This window comes from Carassius carassius, chromosome 46, assembly GCF_963082965.1.
Source record: "Carassius carassius chromosome 46, fCarCar2.1, whole genome shotgun sequence".
In the NCBI taxonomy this organism is placed as follows: Eukaryota; Metazoa; Chordata; class Actinopteri; order Cypriniformes; family Cyprinidae; genus Carassius; species Carassius carassius.
The window spans coordinates 17,513,832-17,529,785 of record NC_081800.1 but is presented as its reverse complement, the minus strand read 5'-3'; the positions used below and the strand labels follow the sequence as shown (position 1 = coordinate 17,529,785).

At 37.4% G+C, this 15,954-nt stretch overlaps 2 protein-coding genes across 4 annotated transcripts in view; one reads left to right on the top strand and one right to left on the bottom strand.

Moving 5' to 3' along the window:
- Positions 1 to 222: 222 nt before the first annotated feature.
- On the top strand, positions 223 to 2,706 carry LOC132129158 (transcription factor Sp5-like). Its single transcript, XM_059540640.1, has 2 exons — positions 223 to 511; positions 981 to 2,706. Exons 1-2 carry the CDS (start codon positions 458 to 460, stop codon positions 2,013 to 2,015), a joined length of 1,089 nt encoding a protein of 362 aa, XP_059396623.1. The 5' UTR covers positions 223 to 457; the 3' UTR covers positions 2,016 to 2,706.
- A 1,274-nt stretch (positions 2,707 to 3,980) lies between these two features.
- LOC132128871 (rho guanine nucleotide exchange factor 25-like) overlaps positions 3,981 to 15,954 on the bottom strand; it is a 76,962-nt gene continuing 64,988 nt past the window's right edge. For all 3 annotated transcript variants that reach the window (XM_059540248.1, XM_059540249.1, XM_059540250.1), the window contains 9 exons: positions 15,545 to 15,634; positions 14,622 to 14,714; positions 13,689 to 13,739; positions 13,353 to 13,430; positions 12,152 to 12,343; positions 11,810 to 11,990; positions 11,305 to 11,522; positions 10,146 to 10,307; positions 3,981 to 6,028 (listed from right to left, as the gene is read on the bottom strand). In XM_059540248.1, the coding sequence (XP_059396231.1) occupies positions 5,909 to 6,028; positions 10,146 to 10,307; positions 11,305 to 11,522; positions 11,810 to 11,990; positions 12,152 to 12,343; positions 13,353 to 13,430; positions 13,689 to 13,739; positions 14,622 to 14,714; positions 15,545 to 15,634 (1,185 nt within the window). In that variant the 3' untranslated portion in view covers positions 3,981 to 5,908. The remainder of the gene's footprint in view (positions 6,029 to 10,145; positions 10,308 to 11,304; positions 11,523 to 11,809; positions 11,991 to 12,151; positions 12,344 to 13,352; positions 13,431 to 13,688; positions 13,740 to 14,621; positions 14,715 to 15,544; positions 15,635 to 15,954) is intronic.

Genomic DNA, 15,954 nt, shown 5'->3' with positions numbered 1-15,954 from the left:
TGCTAATCTTCCAAAGATTGCCCTCCCCACTATTCCCCCTCCGCATCTCTCCTCCATTCACTGGCCCTCCTGATACATACTTAAGAGACCCCGCCAAGAGGATCTTTTCTCTATAAAGAGAAGATGCGACCCTACTGCCTTTGAAATGATCCTCAGGACTTATTGCGACAGGCCCAAAAGTCGCACTTCAAAAGGAAGAGCCCTGGTTTGAAAGCCGCAAGAGCGCGAAGTGGCCAAAGACTTACAACCGATAAACTACAGGAGTAGGAAAAGAGAATCTAAGGATTATTGATGATCACTATCTAAATTCCTGCACCGGTAACCTGGCTGTCTAACGGGGTCAATCCGAGCAGGATCTTTGCGCGCCTCCTCGCCCACACGCTCTGACTTTGGCACAGTTACGCACTGCGCGCTGCGCTTTAGGCAGGTGTGGATATCTTGAAGCTCCCGTGCATACATGGCTGCGTTAACCTTATCCAGAGCGGACAATTTCCTGCACAATTTCTTACAGGTACTGCACTTTTGTTCATGTTCCAATTTCATAGTGATACTTTGGCTCAATTAAATCAACAATTTACATTTTATTTTTTCGCTGCATAACTTTTATTTGTAGTGCAATTCTTTCTTTCTTTCTTTCTTTCTTTCTTTCTTTCTTTCTTTCATTTAAAATTTCATTATTTTAAGAACTATCCTGAGTTTCAGAGCAGCTATTAAATTAAAAAGTGCAATTCAAGTTGTCTCGTTGGCAAGACTTTGTATTGTATTCAGTATATTCACTGTATAAAAAACGTTTTTTTATTAGTATTCTGGAAATATTTATTAATGTGTTGATCAAAAAAATAAGGTTGAAATACCTTTTTTTTTACAAACGTATATTAATAGCTAATAAAAGTATATCTAATTGTAAATCAATTCTGTATATATGAATTATGCTGTATGAAGTTTCATTTAGTTACAATTATTTGCTTTTTCCTCTCCAGGATCGTACTCCCAGCTCCTCTCCAGAAAGTGGTCCTAACACCCTTTCCTTTTTGGCCACCACATGCAGTCAGGCTTGGCAGGAGGGGTCCCAGCTCCCTTACGAGGGGCCGGTGGGCTCTGCTTCCAGCATGTTTCAGCTCTGGAGCAACGACGTAGTCCCAAACTCCAGCTTGAGCACTAGCCAGATGGCCTTCACCGTGCCCAAAATGCAGTTTCCTGGCCACATGCAACCCACCCTGGGCTCGCACTCCCATCGTCACCATCATCACCACCATCACCACCACGAGCTCCCCCTCACCCCTCCAGCCGAGCATCCGTCTGCTTACTCGTTCGATCTGTCTCCAGTAAAGATGCTCTCCTCTCAGGCGCAGGGGACTGCACCATATTACACACAGCACAATGCTGTGGGTCAGAACTTTCCTAGCTTCCTTCAAAATGCTTCAGGAAGATCTCACCTAACAGGAGATCATATTGAGGATGCCCAGCAGTGGTGGAGTCTCCCTCAGAGTAACAGCGCATCTTCCGGGCATCCATTCTCTCTGGGACGCCAACTGGTTTTGGGCCACCAGCCTCAAATTGCTGCTCTTCTGCAAGGAACCTCAAAAGGTCTGTTGAGTTCAACTCGTAGCTGTCGCAGGTGCAAATGCCCCAACTGTCAGTCCGCGGGAAACGGAGGTGGTGCTCTGGAGTTCGGGAAGAAAAGACTACACATTTGTCACATTCCAGATTGTGGCAAGGTCTACAAAAAAACCTCTCACCTGAAAGCACATCTGCGCTGGCATGCCGGCGAGCGGCCCTTCATCTGCAACTGGCTCTTCTGTGGAAAGAGCTTCACACGTTCAGATGAGCTACAGAGGCATCTTCGCACACACACCGGGGAGAAGCGTTTCGGCTGTCAGCAGTGTGGGAAAAGGTTTATGCGGAGCGATCACCTCTCCAAGCATGTGAAGACTCACCAGAGCAGGAAGAGTCGGTCCAGTCAGCCTTCTCACAGTGGGACTGATGCACTGCTAAACAACATTAAGAGAGAGTAAAGGATGCTGAATGCAAAAATATCATACCAGGAATGAAACCAGAGACCCTTTGAGGCCATTTGCATCATCTAAAATTTTTATATAAAATGTAAAATGGTTAAACATATATTCCAAAAAAGCAATAGAAGCATGGGCCAATTTATTTTGAAAACACTGGAGCGAACGCACACCATGCTGCACCGATAATGATCTTTGAGACTTTAAAGAGAATTCAGGTCACCGTGGAAGTGATAGACCTGATATAAGTGACATTTTTATGGCTCTGGATGCGAAGATTTCTTATGACCAAACTTTGCCCTTGCACATTTATTTAAAGAATATAAAATTTCATTCAAAAGAAAATTCTCTGAACAGCACAATTGAAAGAATTTGTTATTTGGTGAAAATATCATTTGTTTACTTTTTTCTAATTTTTTTTAGGGAAAACTGATGCCTTATATTGAAATCATGAGTTCGGCGGGTTGCAAATTTTGCCACCATTATTCCCAGACAGATCACCTTAGGTCTTGTTATACTATCTAAGTATACTGCTAGAAATCTATTTCACTCGAAATCTAAATCCCTATAGTTTCAAGACGTGAACCAAATGTATATAATGTTTATATAGTGCACAGTTCTATAAAGACCAGCATGTGAAATATTAATAAACCTGAATAGCTGTGCAAATAAAAATCTTGTTCCTCGTTTTGTTTATTCCTTTGCAGCGTTTAATACATTGTAAAGCACACTTGCATTTAACAGATGTGTGAAGTTCAGCAAATGGCTAATGTTAAATCTAACATGGCGTGTTGGACTTCAGTGTTTTGCATTTATTTAAATGGTAATGTATTGTTTCCAAGGTGTCGAGGAAGCACTTAAAAACAAAGACAAATGACTGGAGAGTCTTCAGACATTTAACAGTTGTCACTAAATAGTCAGGCAATTAATGGGAACAGTGGTCTGACCTCCTCCCATCAAGTTCACAGTCATGTTGTCTCCTAATGGCCGGTGTAAATAACAGACAACAGTTACTGAGGATAGCGTTCTACTGAAGCTCACTGTGAATGGACCCCCGGCTGTTTATATCCCACTGGCCGTGACAGAAGTTGCTTTGATTTGGCACCTTTGTGATAGTGAATGCTCAAAAACCCTCTTCCCCCATCTGTGTGCATGTGTAAATGAACCCTTTACTGCTCAAGAATGCATAGAATGTGACTTAGACAAATTAACCAGATTTCTGCATGTGTTAACTAGATTCCAGGAATCACAGTTTGCAGAGATCACAGAAAGCTCTCTGATTTGGAGGATTTCTTTTTGTTGTCTTTTGTTTTAAAACATCTTTTTAAGATAAAATAAATAAATAAAACATTCATGTAAATTTTTCATCCATGCAGGTAAACATAATGTGTCAGATGGAGTTTAATCACAAACAATTGAATTCAACAACATTTTCAGTCAAAAAGTCCTAATAGACAAATTTTTTTTTTCATTGCAGCAATTTTGTATATTAGTTTAATTTGTTTAATATTTTGTGGATTAACTAATTACCACAATGAAACCACGCTGGGAAACAAAAAAAGGTAAATTATATAATGAAGATTATAAATTTAGATTTATTTTGACTGAAAGGTTTAACTGTGTTTTCAGGGCAAGAATAGTTTTCAGAATATAAGGGCAAGTTTTAGATGTTTTACATGTTATAATTTTATACGATTTATTACTATAATTGATAGTTTTTTTGCTGCACAATTTCTTTTTTTTTACAGAACAAATAAAAATGTCTAATGGCAGGTTTCCCTGTGGTTTCATCAGCTATTTTGGGTCTTTTTATAGGTTTGTTTCTACACAGAAACTGACTTTCAAAATAATCATATAATAATTTTTTTTAAGATTGACAACTAGCCCCAGTCTCCCCTATTCCACGAATACACATCCTCAATGACACCACACAGCAAACGTCCATGAATACAGCAGAAAAGGAGACACTGTGTTCCAAAACACTCTTGTGTTCCAAAAGGAACCAGTTTAATTTGATATAATACAATTATAGGGTTTGTCATATAGACATAGATAATGTCCAATTCTTTCTCTACATCATTTCCGTCATCATTTAGAGGTGTTCTTCAGAAAAGCATGCAACAATGTAAGATTCAAATCCACGTTTGTGGAAAGGCGGTAGAGAAAAAGCTTTCAGTTTATACAGGGCTGTCAAATTACTCGATTTCTGCTGATTTTAATATTACATCAAGGCAAGAGAAGATTGTTACAATCATTTTAAGGATATTTATGCGAATGCATCTGAAACATGCTGACAGTAAAGCATATGAGCTTTGGTACAGAGTTCTGCATTTAAAGTTTTAAACTGATCTGTGGAAAAGACTGATTGGTTGTGTTTACAGCGCTAGAGTCCTCTGGCTCCATCTGTTGGAAAGAATGTGCAATGAGCTAAACCGAGTGAAAGTGCTTTTTGATTATTTCAACATCAAAAACCAAACACATACCATCCCTTCTTTGGTGAGAAATCTAACATTTTATGACAAACTGTATGTTTCAGACTTGATTTACAATGCCAGTCCTTTTTATAACGAATGATTTGGTTTGTCATTAACAAATACTTTGCTTTAAAAAGAACAATAATATGACTGCACAAAACACAATAACCAATAAACCAAAAATTCTTTTTGAACAGTTTTGAAAATAAAATCTGACATCTTTAGCTTTAGCATCTTTAGAACATTTTCCCCAAACTTAAACAAGTGTTTTAGCTTGTTTTCAAGTGGTCTATAAATGAACTGAATTACATTATAGGCTTAATGTTTTTGTGTAAAGGGTACTGGCACCTGGCTTTGGCACAAAATGATATAACATTTTACCTTTGGCCTTCATTAATTTTAAATAATAATACTTATTATTATTAGTAGTAGTAGTAGTAGTAGTATTGTTATTATCATCATCCTCTAATAATTCAGAAACCTTCATTTGTATGAAAAGACCTGCAGATTAATCCAAACAGTGTGCATTACACAAGGAGGGGCGGCAGAAGCTAAAAAGAGTCATTTAACCACAGATTACTACTTTTATACTGCACATTCTTCTGCCGTAACGACTGTGGTCCATCTTTCAGTCCTTCCCTTGAGCAAGTCCTCCTGCTCAACAAGGCAGATGCTCATTGTGTGTCCTCCTGTAGTTGTGGAGTGTTAATATGAAGCTCTGCAAGCAGTGTCATTCATTGTCCACTACAACAGAGTTGACTGATTGATCTTCGAGAATTCAAACACCCAGTTAGCGAAGAGAGAGCCAAGCGTCCGTGTCTCCATGCACAGATCATTCTTCTAACTACGGTACGTATAAATTAGCTGCATTTAGAGTCTGTTTCCCCTTAGCTCCGTCATTAGAGTTTACGCAGCCCAAAAGAGCTTCCAACATAGATGGGAGACAGAAAGACAGCTTTTGTAAAGAGGCACCAATAGTGCCAAAACTTTAAAATCCAGCAAGAGCCCACTAAGGACCCTTATATGTTTATAATAATACAGTATGTTCTCTGCAAAATGCATCTGATGGAAAACGTTCAGCATTTTTGCAAGGATGAAGAATTTAGCACACAAATATACATTCATACATACATGCACGCACGCTTGCCCAGTCGCACCCTCACACCCTCAAATAAAGGTTTATTCTGGTTCCTGCTCCAGTGACCTCCCAATATAGGAATGGTTGATTCTCCTTTGAACAAAACATAACTTTAAAAGACAACTACAACAACAACAAAAAGAGAAATTATATAAAACAATAAAAAAAGTCACTAGGTCATTCGCATCACAGGTTTAGGATGAATACCACAAGATAACAGACGTGAATAAAGTCCAGACTGTGGCATGCTCTGGTGCAAACATCGTATTCAGGGGCATTTCCATTCACAGGTCATCCTCATCAAGCTGGGCTAAGTTACTGGAGCGCTGAAGAGTGGAGGAGGGACTAGGAACAGCAACACGTCCCTCTCTGGGTGAAGATCTGCGGACACCCTCTCCTGAGCTCTGGGACACGATAGAGAAAAAAACACAGATGGTTCATTTTTCTTAACAGCATATAATTAACATCATGATTCTATAGAAGCCTGTTTTTGTGAACATAAAAGCCACAATTATGAGAAAGAAAAATCACAACCGTGAGCTACAAAATCACAATTATAAAAAATGACATTTTTTATTTGCATTAAGTTGCACGTGAGATACATAAAGTCTCAGTAACCTTTTATTTACTTTTTTATCTCTCATAGGCTTCAATAGGATTCACAATTTTCCCCAGACATTTCTTGTGAAATCTTCATTCATGAATATATAAAGGTTTGTGATGCGTGACAGCAAAGAAATTCTTGTCTATTCCCCAAGCAGAGAATAATGAGCTGTCACAAGCCTAGCGCAAGTCTAAAAATAGCTGAAGAGTCTTAATTACCAGAAGCAGCCCAGGATATTAAGAGTAATATGGTTGTTACACGGTTTATGACATGACTAAAATAGGCATGACTGAAAATTGTCACAACAGAGTTTCAGCAATGACGACATATTGTTTAACACTCCTGTCAGCTCAAGAATCTTTATTAGATACAAGAGAGACAGATGTGTTGTTGTCTTATGCCTTCTGGTTTTGGTTCTGTACAGAAACTTTGAAAGCTTTTCACACTTATTATAAACCCCAAAGATCTTATCAGTGGTGGTTCTACATGGAGGCCTAGGGAGGCCCGTGCCTCTGTAGACATGTCCCTGGCCACCCCTTTGGCCACCCCTTTGGCCACCCCCGTGCTGAAAAAAAAGTAATATGATTTTCTTTTACTGTCTATGGATTTTACAGTCGTGGCCAAACATTTTGAGAATTACATAAATATTGGAAATTGGAAAAGTTGCTGCTTAAGTTTTTATAATAGCAATTTGCATATATTCCAGAATGTTATGAAGAGTGATCAGATGAATTGCATAGTCCTTCTTTGCCATGAAAATTAACTTGATCCCAAAAAAACCTTTCCACTGCATTTCATTGCTGTCATTAAAGGACCTGCTGAGATCATTTCAGTAATCGTCTTGTTAACTCAGGTGAGAATGTTGACGAGCACAAGGCTGGAGATCATTATGTCAGGCTGATTGGGTTAGAATGGCAGACTTGACATGTTAAAAGGAGGGTGATGCTTGAAATCATTGTTCTTCCATTGTTAACCATGGTGACCTGCAAAGAAACGCGTGCAGCCATCATTGCGTTGCATAAAAATGGCTTCACAGGCAAGGATATTGTGGCTACTAAGATTGCACCTAAATCAACAATTTATAGGATCATCAAGAACTTCGAGGAAAGAGGTTCAATTCTTGTAAAGAAGGCTTCAGGGCGTCCAAGAAAGTCCAGCAAGCGTCAGGATCGTCTCCTAAAGAGGATTCAGCTGCGGGATCGGAGTGCCACCAGTGCAGAGCTTGCTCAGGAATGGCAGCAGGCAGGTGTGAGCGCATCTGCACGCACAGTGAGGCCAAGACTTTTGGAAGATGGCCTGGTGTCAAGAAGGGCAGCAAAGAAGCCAGTTCTCTCCAAAAAAAACATCAGGGACAGATTGATCTTCTGCTATATAGTGAGTATAGTGAATGGACTGCTGAGGACTGGGGAAAAGTCATATTCTCCGATGAAGCCCCTTTTCGATTGTTTGGGGCATCTGGAAAAAGGCTTGTCCGGAGAAGAAAAGGTGAGCGCTACCATCAGTCCTGTGTCATGCCAACAGTAAAGCATCCTGACACCATTCATGTGTGGGGTTGCTTCTCATCCAAGGGAGTGGGCTCACTCACAATTCTGCCCAAAAACACAGCCATGAATAAAGAATGGTACCAAAACACCCTCCAACAGCAACTTCTTCCAACAATCCAACAACAGTTTGGTGAAGAACAATGCATTTTCCAGCACGATGGAGCACCGTGCCATAAGGCAAAAGTGATAACTAAGTGGCTCGGGGACCAGAATGTTGAAATTTTGGGTCCATGGCCTGGAAACTCCCCAGATCTTAATCCCATTGAGAACTTGTGGTCAATCCTCAAGAGGCGGGTGGACAAACAAAAACCCACTAATTCTGACAAACTCCAAGAAGTGATTATGAAAGAATGGGTTGCTATCAGTCAGGATTTGGCCCAGAAGTTGATTGAGAGCATGCCTAGTCGAATTGCAGAGGTCCTGAAAAAGAAGGGCCAACACTGCAAATACTGACTCTTTGCATAAATGTCATGTAATTGTCGATAAAAGCCTTTGAAACATATGAAGTGCTTGCAATTATATTTCAGTACATCACAGAAACAACTGAAACAAAGATCTAAAAGCAGTTTATTTTGGCCACGACTGTACACGCGAGCGCCAAAAGCGGAACTAATGTGACGCAAAGTTCTACACGGGTAAATTAGTGCAGCGCACCCAAACACTTAGGAACTTAATCATATTCAGGGATGCAAACATCACGCTTTTTGGCGCCTTCCTTTTTTTTCACATCAGTTTGGGTGACTTGGGTCTGATTATAATTTCTCAAAGTCATCTGAAGCAATTCCATAGCTTAATGTTATGGACAGGAGACTATTTACATCATTAAATTAAAGTTTACGTAAACCTTGTTTTACCTCCTCTGCGGCTGTCAATCATTCTCCATTCAATCAGTATTCAAATAGCGCGCACCTCGTCCATTTACAGCAGGATGCATGGTAAAACTCTCTCCAATATTATATACTCACATTATAATGCTTGATCTGTAGATAAACAGGCTGTGGATTTGCATAAAATGACTTTATTTTGTGTATTTGTATTTTATGTTTGTTGCTGTTTTTAAAAGACTCGCTTGTGCCTGTTAGATCACAGACGTTTTAAAAGCCGTAAACTTTTAAAATCACTTTGTGAGCTTAGTCGGTTTTGCGCAACTGAAAGATTATTAAAAGCTTATTATATTTTTAGCCTGCACAATACATTTAAAATAAGCATAATTTAATTGTATATTATTTCTGTGTAGTGTAGTGTAGTGTAAGCATTATAAATATATACACTTCTGAATTCTTGACATTCATATATAAATATTAAATTGTGAAATGTATGATTGCCTGATTGAATTTTATAAGAGTACTAATAGTAATTTGTTTTTATTAACATGTTTAGATTGTGTAAAATTACTGTGTAGATTTTTTCAAGAATTACTTTTTGTATTTATTTGCATTACATTTAAATAAAATATGTTGCCATTTTTAATGTGCCCCTCTGGTTAAACTCTGGCCCCTCCTTGGCCCCTCTAGTAAAATTTGTCTTAGAGCCGCCACTGGATCTTATGCTTCCTTGGTATCACCTGTACTTGACTCATTTCTCACCTTCAGTATAAGAATACAAATAACAATCAAAATCCTAATAAAAGCATATCCTAAGAAACCCCTGTTTTTTCCTTGATAAAATAAATAGAGCCTAAAGAAATGCAATCATTAATTTAAATTAGATAATTTCATATTTAGATACGGGAGATAAACTATTATTAAGATTAACTTAGCAATGCTGGTTTTAAATGCATGGGAAATGAAGTCAAAACAGCAATTGGAACCAACACCAGTCGGATCCAACAGCCTGCAAGAACAATCAGGCTTTTGATAGGGATCTGTTACTTCCTTCTCTCAACCTGTCTCCTTCCTGTTTGTAAAGGTCTGTTGCTCACAGGCCTGAGTAAAGAAGATAAACAGCTATTTCACACACAACTATTGTTGAGCTGTCATCAAAGCTCATTCGGGACTAGATGCTGTTGTATACGGAGAGGTATGTTTTAATAGGCTGCTGTATCAGAATAGGAAAAACCTCAGTAAAGCATGAGATTAAAGATGTTGTGAGATGAAGCGAATAAGAAATATTTAAGATTATGCACTATTTCTAATGAAATAAGTACATTTTTTACTAATAGAATTTATATCGAAACAAGTTGTATTAAATCACATAAATCCAGAGCTTTTTTAGACACTGAACCTGTCCTGCAAATAGGGCCAAGTTTATTTTTTGTTATTGAATGTCTACAATTCACCAGCAGGGGGCATCTTATTCTTTATCGGATGCTTAACGAATCACCAAGCTCATTCTGAGCACACCTAATTCAAGCGAGAATATTGTGCACAGTACCTGTGAGGCTTGTGCGCTAGAGGAACAAAGCCCGTTGGAGACTGTCTGGCAGTTTAGAGGTGCCTGGGAGAATGACGGTTCTTCAGAGAAGGCCAGCTGCACTTGAGTTGGAGACACTGTCTGGGAATTCAGTCTGGAGTCCACTGGACAGCGCTGTGTTAACTGTAAACATCAGAGAGAAACAGCAGTCACAAAATTACAAGAAATAACAAGGGTATTTATATCCATTTACAACATGAGATCAATTATTCGAAATTGAGATTTATACATGATCTGAAAGCTGAATAAATAAGCTCTCCATTGATGAAGGGTTTATTAAGATCGGACAATATTCGGCTCAGCTGAGATACAACTATTTGAATATCTGGAATCTGAGGGTGCAAAAAAATTAAATCTAAATATTGAGAAAATATACTTTAAAATTGTCCAAATTAAGTTCTTAGCAATGCATATTACCAATCAAATAAGTTTTGATATAAAAAAGACATCTAACACTAGCTTGCTCTATTCTTTTTCTATTCTATCTGTTTTTTTTATTATTATATTATTTAAAAGCCCTTGCTATGTGTACTGGGTTTAAGCTAACAGAGACTTGTTAAAGCACTTATATATCATTGCTCTTTTGTTGTTTTTGATTGCTTCCATTGTCCCCATTTGTAAGTCGCTTTGGATAAAAGCGTCTGCTAAATGACTAAATGTAAATGTAATGTAAATATATTTACAGTAGGAAATTTACTAAATATCTTCATGGAACATGATCTACTGACTTTTGGCATAAAAGAAAAATCAATAATTTTGAGCCATATAATGTATTTTTGGCTATTTCTACAAATATACCCAGCAACTTAAAATGGTTTTCTGGTCCAGGAAACCACACCATGTGTGTGTGTGTGGTCCACACACACACACACACACACACCACACACACCACACACACACCACACACACACACACACATGTATATATGTATATGTATGTATGTATATATATGTATATTTATACACTAAACACCACAAAACAGTACACCATTAAGTAAAGTATACTATGATTTGGGATGCACTTAAACCTTACTTTGGAAGCAAACTGGAATTCAGCCTTGGTCTGATTGAAAATGTGAATGAGCACACTAAATAAGCAAACTTTGATTGAACTCTCTCACCTCTGGCTGTAAGTGGTCATCAGTGGCGACCTGGCTGGGCAGGTACAGAGAGGGCAAAGATGTGTTACAGGAGTGCAGGCAGGGCAGTCTGTGTCGGTCGATAGATGCTGAGGAATGGGGCCTCAGACCAGCAACTGCTGCCAGTGGAGGCTTCATGCTACGGCCCAAACTGTTGCTCTTGCTCTCCCTTCTCTGGTACTCTATGGGTGACTGCAGGGCTGGAACACACACAAAACAAAACTGATAGTCATATTTAATTTGACACAAACAAAAACATTTTGAAGGACAGATGCACTGTTCTTCACAACCAGCGTTTTGTCCACTGGAAATTTGTGAAGTTGAATTTTCAATATTTTGACATTCAGTGCTTGATACTAAGGAACCTTGAACATACTGTCCTTATATCCTTCATACCTTTATGATCATGTCATTTGAATATGGCAGCTACTTTGACTAAAGTTTATATTTCTTTCAGTAATAGCTGAGGAAACTTTTAAGGTCTCACCATTCAGGAAATTGCGTTGGGTCTCCAGTATTTGGCTCACGTCGCTGACCCAAGCCTTACAGATGTCCTGCGATAAAGAGTGCAAGACAAAACGGACCGTGCTGCCATCAGCCCCCCGAGACGTCAGGGCAAAGCGATTCGGGTCACCATCTACACACGCCTCCAAACCCAGACAACTTATCTGAAAGGAGAAGCAAACATACTGCATAATACAGAAACCTTACATGATAATAGTTAGTAGTAACTTAGTACTAAGTAGTACTAAGTAGTAACTAAGTAGTAATAGATAGTAACTTCCTGATAACAACAAAGTATAGGAAAATAATAAAAGGGGAATCTCACCTTAATACTGTTCTTAAAAATATATCCAGGTAGAGAGAATCCTTTTTTCCTGTCTATTGGCTCACTGAAGATGACAAGCTGTTCAAATAGGAAGACCCGTCTCTCTTTAGCACGGGAAAGAATGCTGCTGTCCTGTTCTGTGACTGAGAACGTGTCTTGTTGGAGAAGTTTTCCTTGTGCTGTGATCTTCCCCTTATAAAAAGTGAAAATGTGGTTTTAGGGCAAGAGTTTTCAAACCCTTTTGGACCCTCAAATATGATGATACCCATCTGAAGGGAACCCCCTTTTTAAAATATAAGCACAGCTAACTGTATGTGTGTGTGTGTGTGTGTGTGTGTGTACCTGGTATTCCCTATGTTATGGGGACCAAATATCCACACAAGGATAGTAATACCAGAATTGTTTTACCTTGTGGGGACATTTTTTGGTTGTCATGAAGAAAACAGCTTATAAATCATACAGAATTAAGTTTTTTGAAAATCTAAAATAGCAAAAAGATTTGTCTGAGGAGCATGTTTAAGGGTATAGAAAATAGTTTGTACTGGATAAAAACCATTACACCTCTGGAATGACCCCATAAAACATGGAAACCATTGTGTGTCAGTGTGTGTGTGTGTTATTACTATTACATACACTTCTTGAAAACAAGACAACAAGAAGACATCATGTTACTTCAAAACCTTTTTGTTGGATTTTGGATGTCACTGTACATAAAAAGCCTAAACAAAATATGAAAAGATCTGGAAAATATTTAACCTGCATTAGCTGTTTATCTAGTATATTTTTTTCTTTACCCAATAGTATTTGCTTTAAAAAAATTTATAATAAATATCATTCCAGAGAAGCTTTACAAAAAAAAATTAAAAATTATCAAACCAGGGCACAAGCTAAAAGCAAGAGAAAAAAATATATAGGCAAAATCATATGTAAATGCTACATTGAAATGAAAATAGATAAATGTTTCTGAATAAATGGAAACTGTGATACATTTTTTTTTTTCAGAATTGTTTTTATGAAAAAAAAGGAATAATAAAACAACATATATATGATCCATCATATATATATGTTATGATTAAAATAAAATTAGTAAATTTTTCTTGCAGACCCATTTTTGAAAAGCCCTGCTTCAGGGGATCATAGACCCTCCTAGTATTTCCACAGACCGACAGCTTTAAACCACAGCCTGCGTATGGCGCCATACCTCAAAGCCTTGCAGCCGACCCACGTTCATCATGTCATTGCAGCGCTTCGGAACAAAACACATCACCTCCACTGCTTTCTGTTACAGAGTGAATGAAAGACAGAGATTAAGATGTAGAAGGACAGAATACAAGAAAGAGATATGTGTGGAAACTGACCTCAGTTTCTTACTAAAGCCTATGAGCAAGTACAGTATTACTGATTTCTGTCTCAAACTGACACTAAAGAAAAAAAAACATGCTGGCATGGTCAATGAATCACACAATGTTCCTTGGTGGGATTATGTCTTTCTGGTCTTGAGAAATAAAACTTGCATAATAATTACGGTGTCTCATACCTCCAGCTCTTCAGTGTCCATCCCAGCCTTTGTGTAGTACTTGAGGAAATCCTGAAGCAAGACACACAGCGTGAGCTCTGGAATGTTCTATTTTAGCATCAGGTCCTACTTGTACTAATGGCTTTTTGTGTGTGGAAACTAATTAAGTGTATTTTGTATTTTAGTAAACTGGAAGATACTTGAACATTAGAAGAAATGTATGTGGGTGACTCTACAATTATAAAGCAGCCAAGAAAAACCATCGAGATTTCAGTTCAATTTAATGGTACGACAATTGGCAACATTTTACTATTATTATTCCATATTGATTTCAGATATGTTGTCATTCCCAAACAGAGCAAAATACAACAATACATATATAATAGTATAGTATATAATATAATAATAGTTTGGAGTCAAAAAAAAATTTTTTAAATAAGAAATTAATACTTTTATTCAGCAAGGACACATTAAATTGTTCAAAAGTGACAGTAGACACTTTAAAAAGACATTTTATAGTGTTAAAAAATATTTTAAAATAAAGCTGTTCTTTGAACTTTCTATACATCAAAGAATCCTAAAAATAACTAAATGCATCATGGTTTCCACAAAAAATAAAATAAAAAAATAAACAAAAAAACTGCACATCTGTTTTTTTTATTAATAATAATATTAAATATTTCTCAAGCACCAAATCAGCATATTAGAATTATTTCTGAGTATTAGAATATATAACAAATATTGAAAATAATTTAAATGAAATTGTCAACATACAAAGTGTGGCTAAGGATATTTTCACTCTTAAAATCAAATACATCTCCATCAATATTTTGAGAATAAGTTGATGTTCTAGTTTTATTTATGAATGTGGAATTGCTTAGACATGGTCCACAAAACTCTTAATTGTAGGAGCAACTAGTGCACAAGAATGTGTGTGATGTGTGCTTGTTTCACCTTCAGAAGCAGCTGGTACTTCATGATCCTCTGCACAGGTTTGATGAGCAGGTCATTCAGCTGCAGCCGGTGACCCAGCTGCTGTTTCAGCTCCTGCACACAAACACACACAAACATTCACCTTATTTGACTTGTTCCTTAATGCAGAAAGAGAGAAAGCCAGCATTGTTTATTTTTCTTCAGTATGAATACTGTGTACAGTATAAAATGGTGTACCCATACGTTCTATTTCATTAGTGAAAGTATGCAAATAAAGCTTATTGCAATTCATATTTTATACTTTTAACAATCTTGACACACCATATGATCTGACTGCCAAAATTTAGACCAAAATCGGGTTTTAAAACAAATTATTAAAAAGAAAAAATGGTAGCTAGGTAACATGCAATGAATTTGATTTCACATACTAAAAAAATAGATATATATTTATTTTAGTATGTGAAACTAAATTCAGTGCATGTTGCCTAGCTACCATATATATATATAGTAGCATTACACAGAACATACTGCAAAGTATGCATGTAGCTTATGTACTGACGTGCTGGTCAAACATAGCCAAACACTTCACATGATCCATTATCTCATAATGACCTACAATCTCAATCTATAAAACCTAAAGTAATGCCAGCTATCAAACCTCTAAATGTTTTGGCACAGCACTGAGAAAAATACATTAAGTGTCAAGCATGTTCCTGTTTTGTCTGTTCCAAGAATTGATGGATCAGTCGGGGCCTTCATGCTGCCTGGACGATTATTACACACACATAGTGCAAATGGAAAGAGAGCGAGAATGTCTGCCTTGAGATATGAACACAGATGGGCTTGCGCGGCAAAACAGTCCCTCTCGCTTAACTGGAGCATCTTTGAGGATTCCACTAGTGTGTATGCATGTGTTTGTGTAGTTGCACTTCACATGCACTTACCTCAAAGTAGGTCTCGATGTATTCTGACACGATGTGCTCAGACTTAGGTTTGTTCTGGCAATATACCACATACATGTGAAGCCGTCTTTCCTGTGGTTTGTACAAACAGAGAGGACAGATTGAATTAGCTCAGTAGAGTAGTTGTAGAGTGAAGTATTTACTTATATTAAGTAATATTTATATATTTTGTTTAGTTTATTTATACCAAGTAGAAGTAGTTGCATAAGAAGACTTTGGACATTTAAGCCACATTAAAATGTGTGAATTTTAATTGTATTATTATTTTTTTTTTTTTTTTAAGAAATATCTTACAGACCTTTTCAAACAAAACAATTCACAAAAGAAAAAATTGTGTTTCAATTATAAAACAATATATAGAAATAGAAACTTCATACCGCCACTAAAAGAAA

Coding starts and splice junctions, on each gene's coding strand:
- LOC132129158 (XM_059540640.1), top strand. CDS start 458: ATGGCTGCGTTAACCTTATCCAGAGCGGACAATTTCCTGCACAATTTC. Junction 512..980: donor TCCTGCACAATTTCTTACAG/GTACTGCACTTT, acceptor TTTCCTCTCCAG/GATCGTACTCCCAGCTCCTC.